The sequence below is a fragment of the Lepidochelys kempii genome, chromosome 1, assembly GCF_965140265.1.
Source record: "Lepidochelys kempii isolate rLepKem1 chromosome 1, rLepKem1.hap2, whole genome shotgun sequence".
Lineage (NCBI taxonomy): Eukaryota > Metazoa > Chordata > Testudines > Cheloniidae > Lepidochelys > Lepidochelys kempii.
This window is the reverse complement of record NC_133256.1, coordinates 133,961,781-133,981,237: the sequence shown is the minus strand read 5'-3', so window position 1 is coordinate 133,981,237 and position 19,457 is coordinate 133,961,781. Positions and strand designations below refer to the sequence as shown.

Below are 19,457 nucleotides of genomic sequence, written 5' to 3'. Positions count from 1 at the left end.
GTGACTAGCAGGCTGCAGTTACACACACACACAATATGGTAGTGACCTGCACGCTGGTAAACTGTTTGTGAGTGGTGCAGGTTTGGAGCTACAACAGTAAGGCGTTGCATGGCACCCCAAGTTGAAGGGCAAGGGTGACACAGCCCCCCACAGGTCTTGATTTCATTGTTCTATAATTAAATTTCACCAATCCAGTAATAAGTGTGAACTCCTAAAGCACTATAACAGCCTTAACATAGAGTACAATGCCCAAGTGACTCAATCTTGCCACCCAGGCAAGCTGGACTTAGTGATAGATGGTCGCTATACACCAAAGATCACAAAACATTCAGGTTACTCCCAGTCCCAAAGGACCAGTCATTTACCCCAGGTCAATCTGTACCTTCTCTCTCACACCAAAGAGAATACTTGTAGTCAATCCTATAGTAAACTAAGGATTTATTAACTAAGGAAAGAAATGAGAGAGTTATTACAAGGGTAAAGCAGGCAAGCATATAGACACAAATGAGTTACAGTCTATGGTTTCAAAAGGTGACAGTTGTAATCTATCTGCTCTGAATATCTCTCAGGGCTAACCCAGGTTGATTCTGGAGGTCTGCTTCTGTTTTGTAGCTCTGGCCCTGTGAGAATCCAAACAGCAAAAGAAGTGAAAATTTTTCACCAGCTATTTTTAGTTCCTTCTTCCAGAATTCAAGGGATGAGCCCTTTTGCACATAGCCTCTTCATGAGTGTAAGGGGGAAAATAACAGTCTTTGTATTGTGATGTCTCACAAATGCCCATTTAGTTTTGACAAGCCTTCTTGGTGGGCAGGAGATAATCCTCCGGACTGGGTTCACAGTTTCAGAGAAAATGTTTTTACAGTTACAAAACAAAACAAAAAAACCCTTAAATATTACCTTATAGCATGTGCTAAAGATATTACAAGTGAGATTCATGCAGGCAGCATCTTACAAGCATTTCATAAAGTCTAAACACATTATTATAAGTGCAATACCCATTTTAACCATATTATCACACAGGTGAACCAGACTAGTTTCCAGCAATGAATTTGTCAGTGCTCAGTTGAGTCCTAAAGCTTTGGCAACAGCTGGCATCTGGTCTGTCAGTATCACAGTGTTAACCACCTCTGCAGAGTTACATGCCTGTTTAAAAAAAGCTTTGTGCAACCTATTGATTTAGGGGAGATTTTCAAAGGCATAAATACATACATAATATGGTCACCTTAAGGTGTACTAAATAAATAAGATGCACTCAGTAATGTTTGAGTAGTTTTCAAGTACAGCCAAACTCTCCTGCAGATTGGATTTTTGCAGTAGCATGGATAAGAGGGGGCTGATGGAGCATTCTTGGTGACTGGTGGAAAAGGACTTGCCTCTGCAATTCATGTTCTTTCTTGGCTCAACAGCTCATATGTGATGACCTCTGTAGACTTGTTACAAGGATCACCTATATTCCCCAGGCTTTTCCTTGAAGAGGAGATGTGGGTTGACTGAGGAGGAGATTGAGAGAAGGATAACTGAGACAGGCTTGGAAAGATGTAGGAAATTCTGATTCATCTGTTTCACTATGGACCTGATATGGGACACTTACATAAAAACAATCTTAATAAAATATGTGCAATATGCTTAGCAGCTGGGATAGATGCTATAAATAAAATGTAGTAATATCCACATCTGAAACAAGATGTTGCACCCTCCTTACACACATGGTGTAGGGGAATTTTTGCTCTTAGGCTCCCCAGATACCAACTAACAGTAACAGCAGATGGGAATGTCTCTTCAGCCAAGGAAGGAATGCTCCTTTGCTATTCCTTCAGCTTTCCTTCCCCTCCAGACAACCAGTAATACCTGTCTCCTACCCATGTTGCACTTAAGTAGACTTCATTCAAACCCCAGTCAAGTCTAGACAATAGGAAAGCCAATTAGCCGCACCATCCAGCTCTAGTAAATAGACAAAAGAGCTGCCATTGTCTAAATCTGTATTCTGAGAGTGCCTCTCTGCATTTTAATGGGACAGTGGAACAGTGATTCTGTAAGTGACTTTTTAATGAAGTGTTTGTCATCTTCCAGTGCAAACAGATTATTTGGGCCTGTACTTGGACAAATTTATGTATTGGGAAAAGTATCAATTGTACAGCACAAAACCAAGTGGGTTAAATTCTTATTGCCATGGGCCTCAAACAGCTGAATTTGGACCATCAGTCCTTTTTATTTATAGTGCAATATTATTTAATTCTGGGTTGCAGAAGCAAGCACTGAATTAATTATGTAGCTAAGTTTGTGTTTCTACACAGCTGGAGGTGAGACTTCTGTAGTCTCATCTGGCCTACTATGTGTACTCTTTTGTGTATTGTCTTGAGTATTTTTAGTTCTTATCACCATGATTTCTGTAACTGTTATCAGCCAGGATCCTACAGTTCCATAGTTATCTGCTGCGACCATTTGTTGTTGTCGTTTTTCTCCATTTTCCTATCCATTTCTCTTTGGGGTTCACATGGTGCATCTGTCTATTTTGGTGTAAAGCTTTATTGTACTGTATATTCATCAAAAAACTAGCAAGATTTTTTTCTAAGAATTTGGTGACTACCTGTTAAATCACCTGGTAAGTATCATACTTTGAAGATTTTACCCAACGTGACATTAGTACTGTAAATGGCTAAGTAAGAGCATGATGAAATTCAGGGGAAGGGGAACCTCTGGTCTCCAGTCCAACAGATGCAGGTGGCTTTATAGATGGGCACCCCTGAAAAACTGACAGTTGCTCATATCCATCAGCTACTCTGTGACTAGTGTCACAGCACTTAATGCCGCATAAACCTTTTAGGTCTCGGGCCTCTTGTGGATTGGTCAGCAGTTTTGGGTTTTTTTGTTTTGTTTTGGTGGAAATATGTTTTCTGTGTCTCCTTTCTTGGTTGTGCCCACTTCCATGGACGGAAAAGATATCCTCATAGAACAATGAGGGCACTTTCCTGCTGAGTAGGGAGAATTGGCCAGACATGGGGCAAATGCTTACTTTTATGAGCAGTGCTATGGATTCTTTGTCAACACAGAGCAGTCAGGGCCTTATCTCCTCTCTCCACATGACACATTGCATGGGATTTAATTTGTCTACCTCAGATGGCTGAAAGGTTGTGTTGTCCTAGTGTGATTTAAAACTATGATTCCTAGAAGTGCTAGCAGCCTTATTTTCAGAGGTTCTGCACATTCCCAATTCCCATTGAATATAATGATTCAGTGCCTCTGAGAAGCATGCCTTAGGTCTGAAGTTCCAGACCACTGAGAGAGCTTGTACGCTCTCTCTGTTTCTAAATCAGTATCATTCTCTATATTGTGTGATGTTTGAAACATGTCTCACCCAGCGGGGTGGGGGAACTTTTCGTTTCACTAATGTGCCTTTCCAGTCACCAGGCAGTTTCAGTTGACGGTGAATTGAAACTTAAATGCTACATGGTGGGTCACTGCCAAATTCAGTTTAGAAAAAAAAATTAGAGAAATGAAATTAGCATAACTATGGTTTCCAAAAGGAAACTTGTTTATACAGTAGTTAAAACGAGTTAAAATGGTGGCTATGTACTAAAGGGGATATTTTTAAAGGGAGCATCTTTGAAAGTCAGTGAGCGTTGGGTGCTTAGCCAACAAAAATTCAACAATGGCACTGGTTTCTAGACATAATTCAAAGTGTTGGTTTTGCTCTATAAAGCCTTTTATTATAGGAGTCCTGTCTTAAAGACCACCTGTGCATTGCCCAGACAGTGGGGGCACTCAACAGAGCTACAGTTTGTTGGTCTTCCCTAATGACTCTGTTTACACAACATTTTCTCCACACAAGAGAGAAGTTGTACAAGGTGGGGTGGTAAATTCACCGCTGACCATTTTTAAAATCAAGAATGGGTGTTTTTTTTAAAAACGGTATGCTCTAGAAATATTTTGGAGAAGTTCTAGTCTGACCTTCTGTATAGCACAAGCCATAGATGATCACAATGGTCCCTTCTTGCCTTTGAATATGATGTTTGTTGTACTGGCTTAGGTGATTATTGTTTTTACTGTAAATTCATGTACATATTTATAGTAGGAAAATACCCAAGGAGGCTTTACCACAAGAATGCAGAAATACATTTTTTCATGTCTGCAACTTAAGCACTGAAAGGCATGGGTCCGGGGGGGGGAGAATAGTACATGATCATGTAATTGAAGACACTGCCATAAAGCATACACAAAACAACTTAACATTCCACACAGATCTTAATTTTGGCGTTTTCAAACTTGCGTGCCTGTCTAATTTTTAATAAAAACACAGGGCGGTTTTGTATAGTAAGTTCCTACCAGAGGGTTGTTTGTTTTAAGAAATCCAAGTTCTGTCATGTACAACTGTAACACTACACCACATAAGTAGGGACTAGATGGCCCATTTTTAACAGGACAGTCAATGTATTTAAGTCCTCTGCCAAGTGCCTAATTTTTTGCTAAATAGAGGCAAATTGTCTTGTATTTTCTGCATCCCCCCGATTTCAGTACCAACAGGTCCTGCTGGGGGCCAGATCCCTGCTTGCCAGCCGCTCGCCCAGCAATGGCGGGAGGGAATTGGGGGGGGAGGGTGTGTCAACAATGGGGATGGGTGTGCAAGGCTGGTGGCAGGAAAATATAGCTTGGGGACTGCTCCTGCTGGTCTGCCAGCACAGCCCCCACTGTGTGCTAGCTGTCAGCCAGCAGGGCCCCCGCTCCCCAGCCTGTTTCCTGCTGGCTGTGCGCTGCGGCGGCTAGTTAGTGGGAGCAGGTGGTGACCTCACGCTGGGAAGATGCAACACAGGGTAGCAGATAGGGGCCCATTCCAGGGACCCAGCAGGGCTAAGAGCACCAGGCAGGGAGGGTTTGGTTGGTCACTCCCCATATGTGAGAGAGGGGTAGGGATGGGTGTAAGGTTGCCAGGTGTCCATGTCGACCAAAACGTCTGGTCGAAAGGGCACCTGACAGCGTCTGGTCAGAGACATTGACCAGATACTCAAAGTCTGGTTGCCAGCTATGCTGGAATCTCCCTTGCCACTTCCTCCAATGTCAGCAGCATGAGCATGGCCACAGCAGTGCCAGGGATAGGCAGTGAGAGTGCTTCTGCCCTCCCATTGCTGCTTCTGCTCTGCTGCACCCTCCAGCCACTGCCCCTACCTTGCACAGGTGAGTAGCCGGAGCACGGCACACTACCACCGCTCCACATACCTGCTGTGGCCCCTGCCTAGTGCCTGGGGCAGTCCCCGCTCAGCCTGTGTTGGAGGATCTCTGCTCCCCCAGGCAGTGGGGCTACACTGACCCACTGGTGGGGAAAGCAGGCTGCAAGTATCATTTTCACCATGCACAAGTAGGCAGCAGGGGGGCTCAGACTTGGACCGCAGGTGGAAGGGGGACAGTAGGGGCGCTCAGACCAGGACCATGCGGGGGCAGGGAGGGGGATGTCAAGCTGGTCCTGCGTAGGCAGGAAGGACTCGGGCCAGCCACACATGGATAAATATGGTTACCTTACACATGGGTCATCAGTGGAGTTTGAAACCAGGACCTCAAAACTGTACCACAGACCTCTACCGCTACCATGTAATTATATTAGCTTGCAACAGTAGAAGGCTGTTCTCCTCTGGCTGACTAGCTATGGAACAGACAAAGGTTACAGCCGCAGGAGTAATCTCAGTTTTAAAGTGCAGAGACTTGCCAGAGTTTCTACCCACATAACGTGGCTAAGTGGATAAGGCTTGGATCTCCTATATTAGAGACCTGAGCTCTGTTCCCAACTCTGCCAGAAACATTTATTGTACACTTACTGTTATTCCTGGTTTAAAAAAAAAGGTAGGCTGATACTTTGCCTTTTTTGCAAGCACCCGGATATTTAGAACATCAGCCCTTGCCCTCTGCTACTCAGAGTACTGTGCTCCTGTCTGGTGTCGCTCATCTCACACAAGGCTGGTTGATGTAGAACAGGGGTGGGCAAACTTTTTGGCCTGAGGGCCACATTGGGGTTACAAAACTGTATGGAGGGCTAGGTAGGGAAAGCTGTGCCTCCCCAAACAGCCTGGCCCCCCGCACCCATCCATCCCCTCCCACTTCCCACTCCTGACTGCCTCCCTCAGAACTCCCGACCATCCAACCGCCCCCTGCTCCCTGTCCCCTGACTGCCCCCCCAGAACTCCCTGCCCCTTATCCAACCATCCCGCTCCCTGCGCCTTTATCATGCCACTCACAGCAGCAGGACTGGCAGTCACACTGCCCAGCTGGAGCCAGCCACACCGCTGTGCTGCCCAGAGCACTTGCAGTGCAGCAAGCTGAGGCTGTGGTGGGGACAGCAGGGGAGGGGCTGGGGACTAGCCTCCCCAGCTGGGAGCTCAGGGGCTGGGCAGGACAGTCCCACGGGCCATAGTTTGCCCACCTCTGATGTAGAGCTTAAAAGATATGAATATTGTTACTGGGACTTTATAGGCAACTACAGTGCCAAGGCTGCCGATACTTAGTAACATAGCGCTGCCCCATATTTGTTGTGAGAAGGCCTCTCATGCTGCTGGCCAATATCCATAAGAACAGCAACCTGTATTTGTATGCAGACCTCTTCAACCACCCACCAGCTGGCCTGTCTTCTAGATGCATTTTATGGTAATTTACACCACCAAAGGACATGACAGTGGAATCAGCTTGGCGTAATGAGTGGTCAATGACTGTTCTGAATCACTCTTGTCATTGACCCACCCAGTAAGAAAATGTTAGTGAGTAAAACTATTCCCCCCTCCCCCCCCAACCCAACATCAGAAACAAAGGAACCATTTTTGCTGAAAAAAAACTTTAAAATGCATAACCTGAGAAGCAAAAACGGCCCCTGTTCACATAGGTTTAAATCAGATACCCAATAATGATAATTTAAATGTTACTGTAACTATTTCCGTGCTTGTCAGAGCATTTGAAGAGGGAGAAGGATGAACCTATTATGAAGGTCTGCACAAATTGAGGGGTGGCTTGTTTTGGTGTCTAGGATGGCTGGGCACAGTTTGTAAGCAGGTCTTGGAAGAATACCACTGTCTATATTTTCCACCCATCCTCCATCCCCAACTCAGTACTTGTAATAAGTGGTCTCCATAAACCAATGCAACAAAAGAAAATAAGAAAACAACCTGTAAAACACAAGCAGTTTTAAGATTTATTAATAATACTTGAGCATAGTAGTGGCAAAACAGTTCAACATTTCATTTGTAACAGAGCCCTGATCTGCAGAGCAAGATAACAGTTATTGTCTATGGTACTTCATATACTAGCAAAAGAAGAGGTAAGTTAAAAGAAAGTTTGGTATGATCATGGCTAATCAGCCATAGTTTTGGGGTAGACTTAACTGCAATGTGATAAAGCTAGAAATCTCTAAAATTAAGACTACAAGAGGTTAAATAATTCTCTATAAAACCTTTTCTGCAGCAGGTAGGCAACAAATTCATCCGGTCACAATACAAGATTTGAAAATTAAACCAGGGCTAGAAGTTCTCAGTAGACAGACACCTGAATTGCATTTTCTTTGGATTACTAACTCTCTCCACCACTATTCTTCTCCTTACTGATTAAAAAAAATCCACTTGACTGCTTTTAATCCCTAAAAGAGCTGGCATACCCAAACTAAATCAGCCTTAGAATTAGGTAAACACTGGACTAGAACATTAGACTGCCTAAGATGCAACAGAAAAAGCAAGCATATTTAAAGTTATACCATAGTACGGTAAGATTGGCAGAAGTCAGTTTTTTGGGGGGGAATCCCCACAATAAAACAATTAAGAGACTCATTTCTACGATATGGAAAATGAAATTGTAATTAAACTACATCAGGTAGAAAACTGGATATCCTCCCATGAACTAGGTGTGTGAATGTTATCTTAGCTCAACTGAAGCTCTCTATGCTTTCAGGTTGTCAAGTCCCTTTAGAACTTGGAGTTGTAATCTCCAAGAGTAAGAATTTTGATTTAGTCATAAACCTGTACAATTCTAAAGGAATTTACCATCAGTACTTAAGGATAAGGCTCTCAACATTTTAGTTGCAAACTTATTTTCACAATGGTTTTTGCTCCTTTGTTACTGAGTAACTAAGACTGTTGAGCAACCAGACCACTCAGTTAGCTGCACAACAATGAAGATCTCACCTAACAGAATGGTCAAGCTCCACTGTCTGCAATGAGGTGGGAAAGCTTTAAGAAATGTTTTACTATACCACTAATACTAGTGACCATTAAAATTTACATGTTAACAGATGTATTAACATAACAGGTTTGGCTGACATGTCAAATACTGAACTATGAACAGGAAAACTGAAAACTGCAGCTGAGCAACATAGAGCAGAACAGAATGATATAGTGCAATGAACTTTCCAGAGGGGAAAAAAGAGAACCCATTTTACACACATACACAATCACTGTTTGAACTTTGGAATTTCATACGCTCCAAAATGTAGCACACTGAATATACTGTGTCAATAGTTCACTTTAATTGTGTTATGGAAGTCTCAAATTTTTGTTGAAAAGACCTACAAAGTGACAGACTCATGGTTAAAACTGAAGATGTAAATAAAGATCAAACTTTAGTAAGTTACTTGAAAGGCCAAGGTATACATACAAGTTGCCTATAATTGACACATTTCATTCCAAACGAAGCGTAACATTTTGAAACTACCATATGCAGAGAAATGGTGGCTGTGGTCCCAGCTTCAGAGATTAGACATTTGAAGCAGTAGTTTAGTAGAAAGAGAGCACAAGCAACTAATCTCTAATCTACAGTTATGCTGACTCCACAAAAAGTGAACTTGCCCAGCAATTTTTAATCATGAGGTATATGAAGTAGGTGGGCATCAAGCTACCACAGAATTTCTGTCAAGTTAAAAGAAAGAAAATATTTTACTGTTAAGGGAATACACACTTGACCCTTTTTCCAACGTTCAGTTAACAGCCTAGACAAAGGTTCAGTATCACACAGCAGGAGAACTACATCATTGCCCATCCAACTTAAATATAAACTAAATATGAAATATTTTAAAATTGGACTACCTTTGGCAGCCCCCCAAATAGAGTTTTGAAATGGTATTGACCCTCTTGCTGTAGGCAAATACAGAATCAAAAAGTTACCTGTAGGAATAAGTCACAGGTAAGTATTGAAGCCTCCCCTTCAAAATCCTCAAGTGTATTCATAAGAGATTTTGCAAAATGGAGTTGTATTGCCCATTTACAATGAACAAAGATTAATTAGAAAACAAAAACATCTTTAAGTATGTAAGAGCTGAAGCTTTTTACCAAGAGAGTCATCTCATTGTTGAGTCGCATTATTTAAAAAAAAACAAAACAAAAAAAAAACACAGTGACAGTGAACACAGCCAATAGGAAACCATTGATCTCTTGCAGTTATAGTGGAACATGGCTGAACAGATAGGACACGGATTCACCATTGTGTGTTCTTCGGATTGCCTCAGCCAGAATCATGGAAATGTCAATAACCTAAAAGCAATCAAGAAAATACGATTTACTATACCACTAACACTAGTGACCATTAGAATTTACAGCATCTTTCTTCTAAGGAACTCAAAGTGCTTTACAAACATTAACTAGATAAACCTCACTTGTGAGGACTGCTTACTATATCTATTTTAAAAATTGATGAACTGTGCACTAAGAGATTAATCCAAAACTACACAGCAAGGAATACAATCCAAGTTTCCTGACCATTTTAGCCACTAGATGGCAATGTCTCCTTGAAAGAAGTTTAATTCTAACAGAACTACAGATCTTTACTGCAAGTCTTGTTTCTGTTAATACCAAATTGGCTTTAGTTTATTCAATTGACTACTGTATTATATCAGAACTTAAGGTGTCTTTTGGTGCTCTCAAACTAAGTAGCTTAAAAAAACAAAACCAACTCCCCCACCCAAAACTGTGCTTTCCCCAGAAGAAACTTCCAAGGGAACACCAGGCTTTTTGTGAGGTTGTCCTGAGATGCATTCAAATTTTTTGGTACAATGTAACTTCTGCAGTCTGGTATTTCATAAGTTATTTTAAACTATAACCTCAATCAATACAAGGAACAAATCAAAGGCTTCAACAGAATTATGTTAATTTCTAACATGCAAACATAACATGATGTACATTGGCAGAAAAAAAAAAAAAAAAAAAAGAGGACTTTAGTTTGACACACCAGTTAAACCACCCTCCCCCGCAATCAGAGGTATTCAGGAGAAGCTGCAGTATATGAAGTCTTTTTAAAACTGACTAGATTTCACAATGGTATTTTAAAGGGATAGCAAATTCTTCCATGTCATTTAGGAATAAGTTCTACAAACAAGACAACTGTCCAGTAAATTTGTGAACAGTATCTTCTAGGTCAGTGGCATGGGATCCTAGCATCAAGAACTGAATTCTAGATTTGCATTTTATCAAGCAGATGAAAAGCTACACCAAACACACACAGTACCTGAATCTTGGGACAATTTTTCATTTTCTCATCCTGTGGGATTGTGTTAGTTACTACAACAGCCTCAAATGCAGCATTATTGATCCGAGAGATAGCAGGGCCAGAGAAGATTCCATGAGTCAGAATAGCATAAACTTTAGTGGCTCCAGCAGACACTAACCTAAAAAACATGGGTCAAAAAACAGAAAAGTTTGCAATGTGTTCGAGCACAAAATTCTAGTGTTATTTAGGAAACAGCAAAACCAAAATACTCTTGATTTAAGATCCAGTTTACATATGGATTCTTCAATAGACTACAAAAAGGTAATAACTCTTGTAAAATCATGTAGTACAGTTTTGAGCATATGCTAGCTTGTATGCATGACAAATAACACAATACCCTCGATAAAGCTTAACTTTAACACCTTTGACGTCCAGTGTATTAAAAGTGTAACTTTTATGTGTTATGAGATTATATGTGACTTCTTTAGGAGGATGGGGAATGCTAATATAATTCCTCCAGTCATCAGCCCTTTGAAGCTTGACCCTGGGGAACAGATCCATTGTCTGGCTGTTTATTTATTCCAATGTTCTCTTTTGGTCTGCTGGTCTCCAGTACCCAGTTTGAACCATTGAAGAGACCATGAATAAATAATCTAGTAGTAAACTGACTCTCAGTTTCTCAACTTGGAAATTCCATGGTCAGGAGGGAGGGAGAGATGTGGGTCTCCACCCAACAGGTGACGGCTGGGGAGCCAGAACCCTAGAGTGGGTGCCCCTGCTGGACCCCTGCGGGGAAAACAGGTGCAGTTGCCCTGAACTGTGTCAGTATGAACATTAGGAAAGGCTGACCAAAAATACATCCCAGTGAGCTTGCTACACTACACTTGCTGGTGAATAATTGTGAACTAAGTCAATGGGTGTCAGCAGCTATTGTGATGATCTAAAATAGTTAGACTTTAAATCCAGGTTAGTCTACAGTCTGAATTTCAGTACCTATTGTTTAAGTTTAAACCAAGTAGATTGCTGAAGATCCAACTTACTTGAACTGATATATAAACTATTTAGAAATGGACATTTTCAAACATCTGTGATGATTACTTGAGATATGGGCTACATCTTTATTGTCCCCTGTGACTCAATTATGTTTGGAAACAATGAAGAAAGGACATAATTCTTCTTTCCAAGCTTCAAATTTGGGGATGGAAAAAAGGGAAAAAAAATAAACAGAAGTCACAGGATAAGAGTATTGCTTTACTGAACTCCTCAAATCAGCTAAAAGTGACATCTATTTGTGCAGGTCAGGATCTTCCTCCTGTTAATGCATTACAGTTTTCACTCTATTGAACTTTTGACAATTAGGCCCCATCTCATCTCTCTACAGGAGAGGAACCAGGAAACAAGACATATAACAGTTTTTAGTATCCATAGAGGGATAAAGCAGTGCCTCCTTGTTATCTAGATGCAGTCTGGGATGGAAGACAGGCAAGTGAATGGGTAATGGGTCTTCCCAGGGTCCCAATATGGCCAACAAGGAGGCGAATAAGGCATAGGAAGTGGCATCCAGGGGTGCTGGTACCAGCAAGGTGTTGGTGGTAATTGTGGGTCATGAGTAGTTGCAGCTTTACCAGAGGCTTCTGGAAGGGGCCTCTATAGAAGTGAAGGGAAAATCCTGAATTGACACTTGAGACTCCAAGGCAAGGTCTTTACCAGAATCCTCTTCCTCAAGCTCAGTCTGGAATGGTAGAGTGCCAGGAGAGATCTGAGGTGAAACCATTAGTACCAAGTGAACTTTAGGTGATCTCAATGTCCTCTGCGTCGACAGCACATTGATGCTGAGGAGCAGAGAATCGGACATCTCAGATATAGCCAGGTCCTGGGGAAAAAAAACTCCTGAGGTACCAAGAGTGTGATCAGTAAAGAGCCTGCAGTCTGCACCAAGGTGATTGGGGCCGAAGGCACTGATGGTACCGCAAGTTTCAGGGTGCTCAGAGGGAAGCACAGTCAGAACTCCATGTTTCTTTGGTACTGAGAAAGTTCTTCTTGGCACCTCGATCCATTAAGGGTAGCAATGATCTCTCCAGGCACGAGGCTTTCCCATCTTTCAGTCTAGCTATGCTCTGGGTAACAGAGGAACCAGTAATCTCACTGATACATGATTGGCGAGCCAATGGCACCAGAGTAGCTGAAAATACAGATGACCTTGGCTTTTAGAGGTAGATTATCTACCTAGTGTGCTAGGGGCATATTCCTTTGACAGGAATCTTGGGTCTTCGTCTTGAAAGCCCTGGAGGTGTGGGCCTCAGAGGCAGCAGACTTACTCAAACAGGAGGTGCCTTTGACTAGGTCAGAAGCCAGGCAGAGAGAGCTGTCCAACAGGAGATGAAGCCTTCTCTGTTTTTTCTGGCTCTTGATTTTAGTGCCAGACAAAACTTGCACTTCTGTACAACATGTGATTCCCTGAGGTAACGATGCAGTGGGAGTGCCTGTCGCCAACCAGGATCTCCTCCTGGCATGATAAACATTTGAAGCCAGCCAAACATTTAGCCTCCCAGTAAAGCAGAACTAAATACAATGAAAATTTTTTTTAAAGTATATTTTTCTTTTTAATAAGAAGCTATACTATTACTACTTAGTAACTAATGAAACTCAAACTATTAATAAGGAAAAATAAAAAGAGGCTAAAGTTGAGGAAATCTCAATGGGACAACTGCCAGACCTCTGTCTCAGGCCGAGGTGGTAGAGAAGGAATTGAGGGTGGCTCACCCATAAAATGCTATAACAGAACGGCACAGGGCACAAGACTGACTAAAAGCATGCACAGACCAAACGGACACTGCTAGAAGTCTCTGATCAAAGGTGCAGGGGACATTTGTGCACCAGAGTGGAACACCCTAGGGATGCCACTCAAAGAAGAACTGGATCAGACAGAATCATTTAGCTACTGGATTCAAGTTTTAGAATTGCAGATGGTATTTTTGTAAGTTTGATGGGTGGGAGATAGGAAGAGGACTCTACCAATTCCTCTACACTTTTAGAGGCAAACACCACATCTGAGACTAGGAGCCATGATCTTGCTAAGTGATTCTTGCTTCAGTCAATTAATTAGAACAGAATCATAGGACTGTAAGGGACCTCAAGAGGCCATCTAATCCAAGAGTCCCCTGCACTCATAGCAAGACTAAGTATTACCTGGATCATCTGACAGGTACTTGTCAAATATATACTCAGGTGCAGTCCACTGGCCTGGCCCCTCCCAATTACTCCTTATGGAGCTGTGACGTTATTGACATGAAGTGTGACCCTATAGATCATTGTTGCAACCAAGGTCCTATAGTTGCATCAAATATTGTACAAAGGAGGTCAAGAAAGGTGTCTAAGAAAAGGTCGTAATTTGCTGGTTATGATTATGCTGTCTGTATGTGTGTATCATTTTTGTATCTGAAGTTATAAATATTGGCTATGTACTTGTATCTCAATGTGTTTGATTTTAAGTAGAATCAGAAGCATTTGGTCAGCTTCTGAGAATGGGCACTTAGTTACTCAGGATAGTCCTATCAAGAAACACTGACAATGGACCTTGGGAGACTCCAATCTACATCCGAGTAACCTTTGTGGGAATGTTCAAGGTAGCAATGGCTGCCACCTGCAAACTGAATCATGCATAAACATGTGACTTGCCATGTGACTCCAAACTCCATCTTGCTGCTGTGATTTTCCACAGTAAGAACTAAGGGGTTTCCTTCCACATGGCAGAGGATATAAAAGGCTCTGAAAACCCCTCCATTTAAGTCTTCAATCCTGGTTCTGACCTCTGGAGGAACTGTGCTTGAAACTGAAGCTCTGAACAAGGGACTGAACAACACATCCAAGCTGGGATGTTTGTACTCCAGAGACTTAACTGGCTTAAAATCAGCAGTAATCCCACCAAGCCCGAAACAAACCAGAACTGGGAAGGAGAGATAGCTCAGTGGTTTGAGCATCCGCCTGCTAAACCCAGGGTTGAGAGTTCAATCCTTGAGAGGGCCATTTAGGGATCTGAGGCAAAAATTGGGATTTGTTCTGCTTTCAGCAGGGGGTTGGACTAGATGACCTCCTGAGGTCCCTGCCAACCCTGATATTCTATGAACTAAGAACTTTGCAATTGTTGTGTGTATTTGATTCCATGTAACCAATTTTAACTCTCATCTATATTTCTTTTTTTATGAATAAACCTTTAGATTTTAGATTCTAAATGATTGGCAACAGTGTAATTTGTGGGTAAGATCTGACTTCTGTATTGACCTGGGTCTGGGGCTTTGTCCTTTGGGATCAGGAGAACCATCTCTCTTTTCTGGGGTATTGGTTTTCATAAGCATTCACCCCCTTAAGGAGTGGTGCTGGTGGTGATACTGGGAAAATGGAGCATCTGAAGGAATTGCCTGTATGACTTCTGGTTAGCCAGTGGGGTAAAACCTAAGTCCCATCTGTTTGGCTGGTTTGGTGTGCCTTAGTGAAGGACCGACCCCCCAGCCTTGGGCTGTGACTGTTCTGCTCTAAGCAATTTGTCCTGAATCGATAGTCAGTAGCATCCCGCCAAAGGCTGCTTTGTTACAGGAGTAACAACTTGATTCATCACACTCTTTCTAGAGATGGCAAGACAGACACTACAGTTCTGTCTATTTAAATACACTGACAATAGATTAAAAACAAAGCTAGCTGAAAACCTGGTTCGTCAAGACAAAGCCCTTTCCATCTGCTTAGTCAGGATAAGAACCATTTTTTCAGTCAGTACTGACCCCTTTCGAATAAAGGGGTGGAAAAGTAAGTTAATTAGCTTTGTTTTTAGACGTTTGTATTACCGAGTATCTGAAGTGAGCTAGAAAATGCAAAATAAACCTTTGCATTACATATCATATTGAAAAGAATTATGGTTTTGCACATTACAGATATTTATTTACAATGGTCTTCAGAAAAATCTTGTGAATTTGAAAGAAGTAAACTCTAAAAGCTCCATCTGATTTACTCAGCCTAAAAAGAATGGTGGCTAGGTATATAAGGAGAGCACCTCTTTGAGCTGTAACTCTAAACTAGAGCAGAGGTCCTTTCCCAGAATTGTTGCATTAGATGAAGCAGGATTTCTAATAGTCAAAACAAAACCAAATTATTTTTCCTTGAGAATTCTTCTAAGTGTTTTTCACACCACACTATCATTTATTATTTGTATTCTAAGAACATAAGAACGGCCATACTGGGTCAGACCAACGGTCCATCTAGTCCAGTAACCTGTCTTCAGACAGTGGCCAATGGTTCAGAGTGAACGAACAGAACAGGTAATCACCCTGCTGCCCATTCCTAGCATCTGGCAAACACAGGCTAGGGACTTCAGAGCATGGTTTTGCATCACTGCCCATCCTGGCTAATAGCCATTGACAGACCTATCCTCCGTCAACTTAGCTAGTTCTTTTTTAAACCTGGTTATAGTCTTGCCTTCACAACATCCTCTGGCAAAGAGTTCCACAGGTTGACTGTATATTGTGTGAAGAAATACTTCCTTGTGTGAGTTTTAAACCTGCTGCCTATTAATTTCATTTGACCTCTAGTTCTTTGTTATGAGAAGGAGTAAACAACATTTCCTTATTTACTTTCTCCACACCAGTCATGATTTTATAGATCTCTATCATATCCCCTCTTAGTTGTCTCTTTTCCAAGCTGACAAGCCCCAGCAGTCTTAATCCCTACTCATACAGAAGCGTTCTATACCCCTAATCCTTTTTCTTGCCCTTTTCTGTACCTTTTCCAATTCCAATATATCTTTGAGATGGCGTGACCAGATCTGTACATGGTATTCAAGATGTGGGTATATCAGGGGTTCTCACACTGTGGGTTGTGAGGTTATTACGTGGGAGGTTGTGAGCCATCAGCTCTCAAAACCGTGCTTCTTCTCCAGCATTTATAAGTATCAAATATATAAAAAAAAAGAAAAGGTATTTTTCATTGGGGGGGGGTCGCGAAACGGGCGCACACTCACAGGTTTATTGTGTGAAAGGGTCACCAATGCAAAAGTTTGAGAACCACTGATTTATATGGAGGCAATATGATATTTTTTGTCTGATTATCTATCCCTTTCTTAATGATTCCCAACATGGTTAGCTTTTTTGACTGCCTCTGCATATTGAGTTGATGTTTTCAGAGATCTATCCACAATGACCCCAAAATCTCTGAGTAGTAAAAGCTAATTTAGACCCCATCGCTTTATATATAGTAATAGCAAAGGCTCCTAAGAGGAGTCTGTTCCGCTAGGTGTCCTATAAACACACAGGAAAAAAGCTGCCCTGCTCTGCTGAATTTATAGCCTGAGGTCCCAATCCTGCAAATGTTTAAGCATGAGTAACTTTATGCATGTGAGTAGTTTCACTGACTTATGCTATGCATGGAAGTACTGCTCAGGGAGAGCGTTTGACACCTCACTGAAGAGCATTAAAAGCCATGACAAAGCAATCTAGGGCCACTGACTCTCCCCATGTACTGGCCTACCACCATGGAACAATAGTTCCTCTATACAGGAGCCCACAAGAAGGGGCAAGAACTCCTTGTGTGGTGGGAGCAGATAGCACCATGAGGCTCTATTTAAGAGAGAGAGAGTGAGGTTGTGGTCTGTGCACGGGGGTTTGACCTTCACCAATCTGAAAAGGACTTGCCAGAGGGACTCTGCAATCTGAAATGCAGACAGACCTTAGATTCCCGGAAGGGGTCGGATCAGACTCGGGCAAAGTTTATGCCAGAACTTCTATTTTCAAAGATTTATAATTCTCACATACTTTAAATGTAAAGCCACTGTGATTAAGATATTTCTTTGCTAAGCCTATGTTCCTTGCTTTTCTGCTACGTTGTCCTTGAAGGGGTCAAACTAGAAACTCAAATCACAGCCTAGGCAGAGCTCTAAGAGAGCATGTATAAGCAACTAGGGAGCTTGGTAGGTCTCAGACACTGATTTTGAGGGTGATGGCACTCCAGGTCCCAAGGAAGAAGTCAGACATGAGGTTTGAGGCTAAAAGTGTGCCCTACAGACCTAGAAAAAAAACAAAACTAGACACTATCCAGACCCAACAGAAATGGAAGCATGGGGGGAGGGGACCAAGCAATTTGGCCAGCTTGCAACAGACTGGTGACTGTACACTGGGGTATGGGGTCAATGTGGAACAATACTTACTTGTCTGCTGCATGACATATTGTGCCACATGTGTCAGCCATGTCATCGACAAGAATAGCTATCCTATCTTTCACATCACCAACCAAGACCATTCTGTCCACTTCATTAGCTTTCTTTCTTTCCTTGTGAATCAGAGCAAATTCAACATTCAGTCGATCTGCGATTGAAGTAACCCTAAGTTGTAAGAAAGATTCAAACATGTTTTAAAATACACTTTTCAGAAACAAGAGGGAAAGAAATTGCATGTGCCTGCTGTAGAAATAACGGTCTTTATATTTGAAGAAAAAAAGTTCACACACACCAAAAAACATTTTAAAATATCACAAAATATTGGTGTGGGTAGTAGCACCAGTGCTGCTCTTCTGTAAGCAATGGGGCTTACAGCCACAGTAGCATAAGACAACCAAAAATCATTCTTCCAGATGTATGAGGGTTTTTTTTGTTTTTTTTTTGGACTGACTAATTTTCAGGCACTGAACTCCTTCCTTACAGAAGGTCACTATTCAAATATATTTTATGAGAACAAGAACGTTTAGCCATATTTGGGGCACACAGAATTAAGAATCCACTAGTGCTTTTATATGGATGGAGAAGAGTATTCATCACTTCCCCAGTGTAAAGGGTCAAGGCCAAAACACATTTTGATCCGGAAAAAATACAGATCAGTTATTATTTCTCACTACTCATCCTCCTCCCCACTCAGACACCCCAAACAGAATTTAAGTCAGTAGTTCAGTTATAATATATTAAGTTTATAATTTAACGTGGTCTACTCATATTTGTATTATAAAGATATATGTTTAAAGGTTTTACAATGCTTTGTAGTAAATCAGAGAACTGGCCTTGAGCACAATCCAAACAACTAACTGTTTAAAGCCTAGTGCTACAAGCAGACTTTGCAATACATCAAGCCCTGATGTCCCCCTAATATGAAGGCAACGGGCCTTTCTTCTTGTAGTGCTGAAAAAGAGCAAAGACATTGTGGGGTAGTGAAAACAGATTTAGATGGCCTTTCCAAAAGAAAGGCTACTCTCTAGGGGACATCTGGGCTTATTCTATTGCAAGAAGATGGAAAGAACAGGTTATGTTTTAATTAGGAAGTAAACTAGAAAAGCTACATGTAGTTAAGAAACCCACCTCATCAGCTAAACACCAACTTAATATTAAAGGCTAAATTTATATAGGCTGCTGACTTCAAGAAAAGGAGATTTTTAAAACTAACTAAAATATTTAAGTTTGAAACAAATATTGCACAGACAAATACAGGCAAGTAAAAGTTTAGGTTTGTTAGTATCTTGTTGGCAAGTGCTATGCATACACAATACATGCCAACTATTCAAAAGCTTCTAGTACAGTGGTTCTCGACCACAGGTCTGGGGCCACCCTGGGGGGCTGTGAGCAGGTTTCAGGGGTCTGCCAAAATAAACCAGAGAACAGGGCTAGTAGACTCGCTGGGGCCGAAGCTGAAGCCTGAGCAACTTAGCTTCATGTGAGCCCCTGTGGTGTGGTATCCCAGGCAACTGCCCTGCTTGCTATGCCCTAATGCTGGTCCTGGCTTTTAATCTATTGGATATGCAGAAAAACAGTTGTTGTGGCACAGGTGAGCTATGGAGTTTTTATAGTATGTTTGGGGGGAGGGAGCAGGGGGGCTCAGAAAGAAAAAGTTGAGAACCCCTGTTTGAATAGATTGTTGCAATATTTAAGCACAACTAGATGAGTTAAGTAAATTCAGAATTGAGGCTTTGTATTGATAACATTAGAAAATCCTTAATATATAAAAGATCTGCACATTTAAAAAATCACATTTCAACTGAAATGCATAGTACCA

The 19,457-nt window shown here is 41.7% G+C and overlaps 1 protein-coding gene across 5 annotated transcripts in view; it reads right to left on the bottom strand.

Annotated features, from left to right (window-relative positions):
• Positions 1–7,142: 7,142 nt before the first annotated feature.
• The window catches only part of PRPS2 (phosphoribosyl pyrophosphate synthetase 2), a 38,539-nt gene continuing 26,224 nt past the window's right edge, over positions 7,143–19,457 (bottom strand). For all 5 annotated transcript variants that reach the window (XM_073354923.1, XM_073354929.1, XM_073354942.1 and 2 more), the window contains 3 exons: positions 17,630–17,803; positions 10,459–10,618; positions 7,143–9,488 (listed from right to left, as the gene is read on the bottom strand). In XM_073354923.1, the coding sequence (XP_073211024.1) occupies positions 9,396–9,488; positions 10,459–10,618; positions 17,630–17,803 (427 nt within the window). In that variant the 3' untranslated portion in view covers positions 7,143–9,395. The remainder of the gene's footprint in view (positions 9,489–10,458; positions 10,619–17,629; positions 17,804–19,457) is intronic.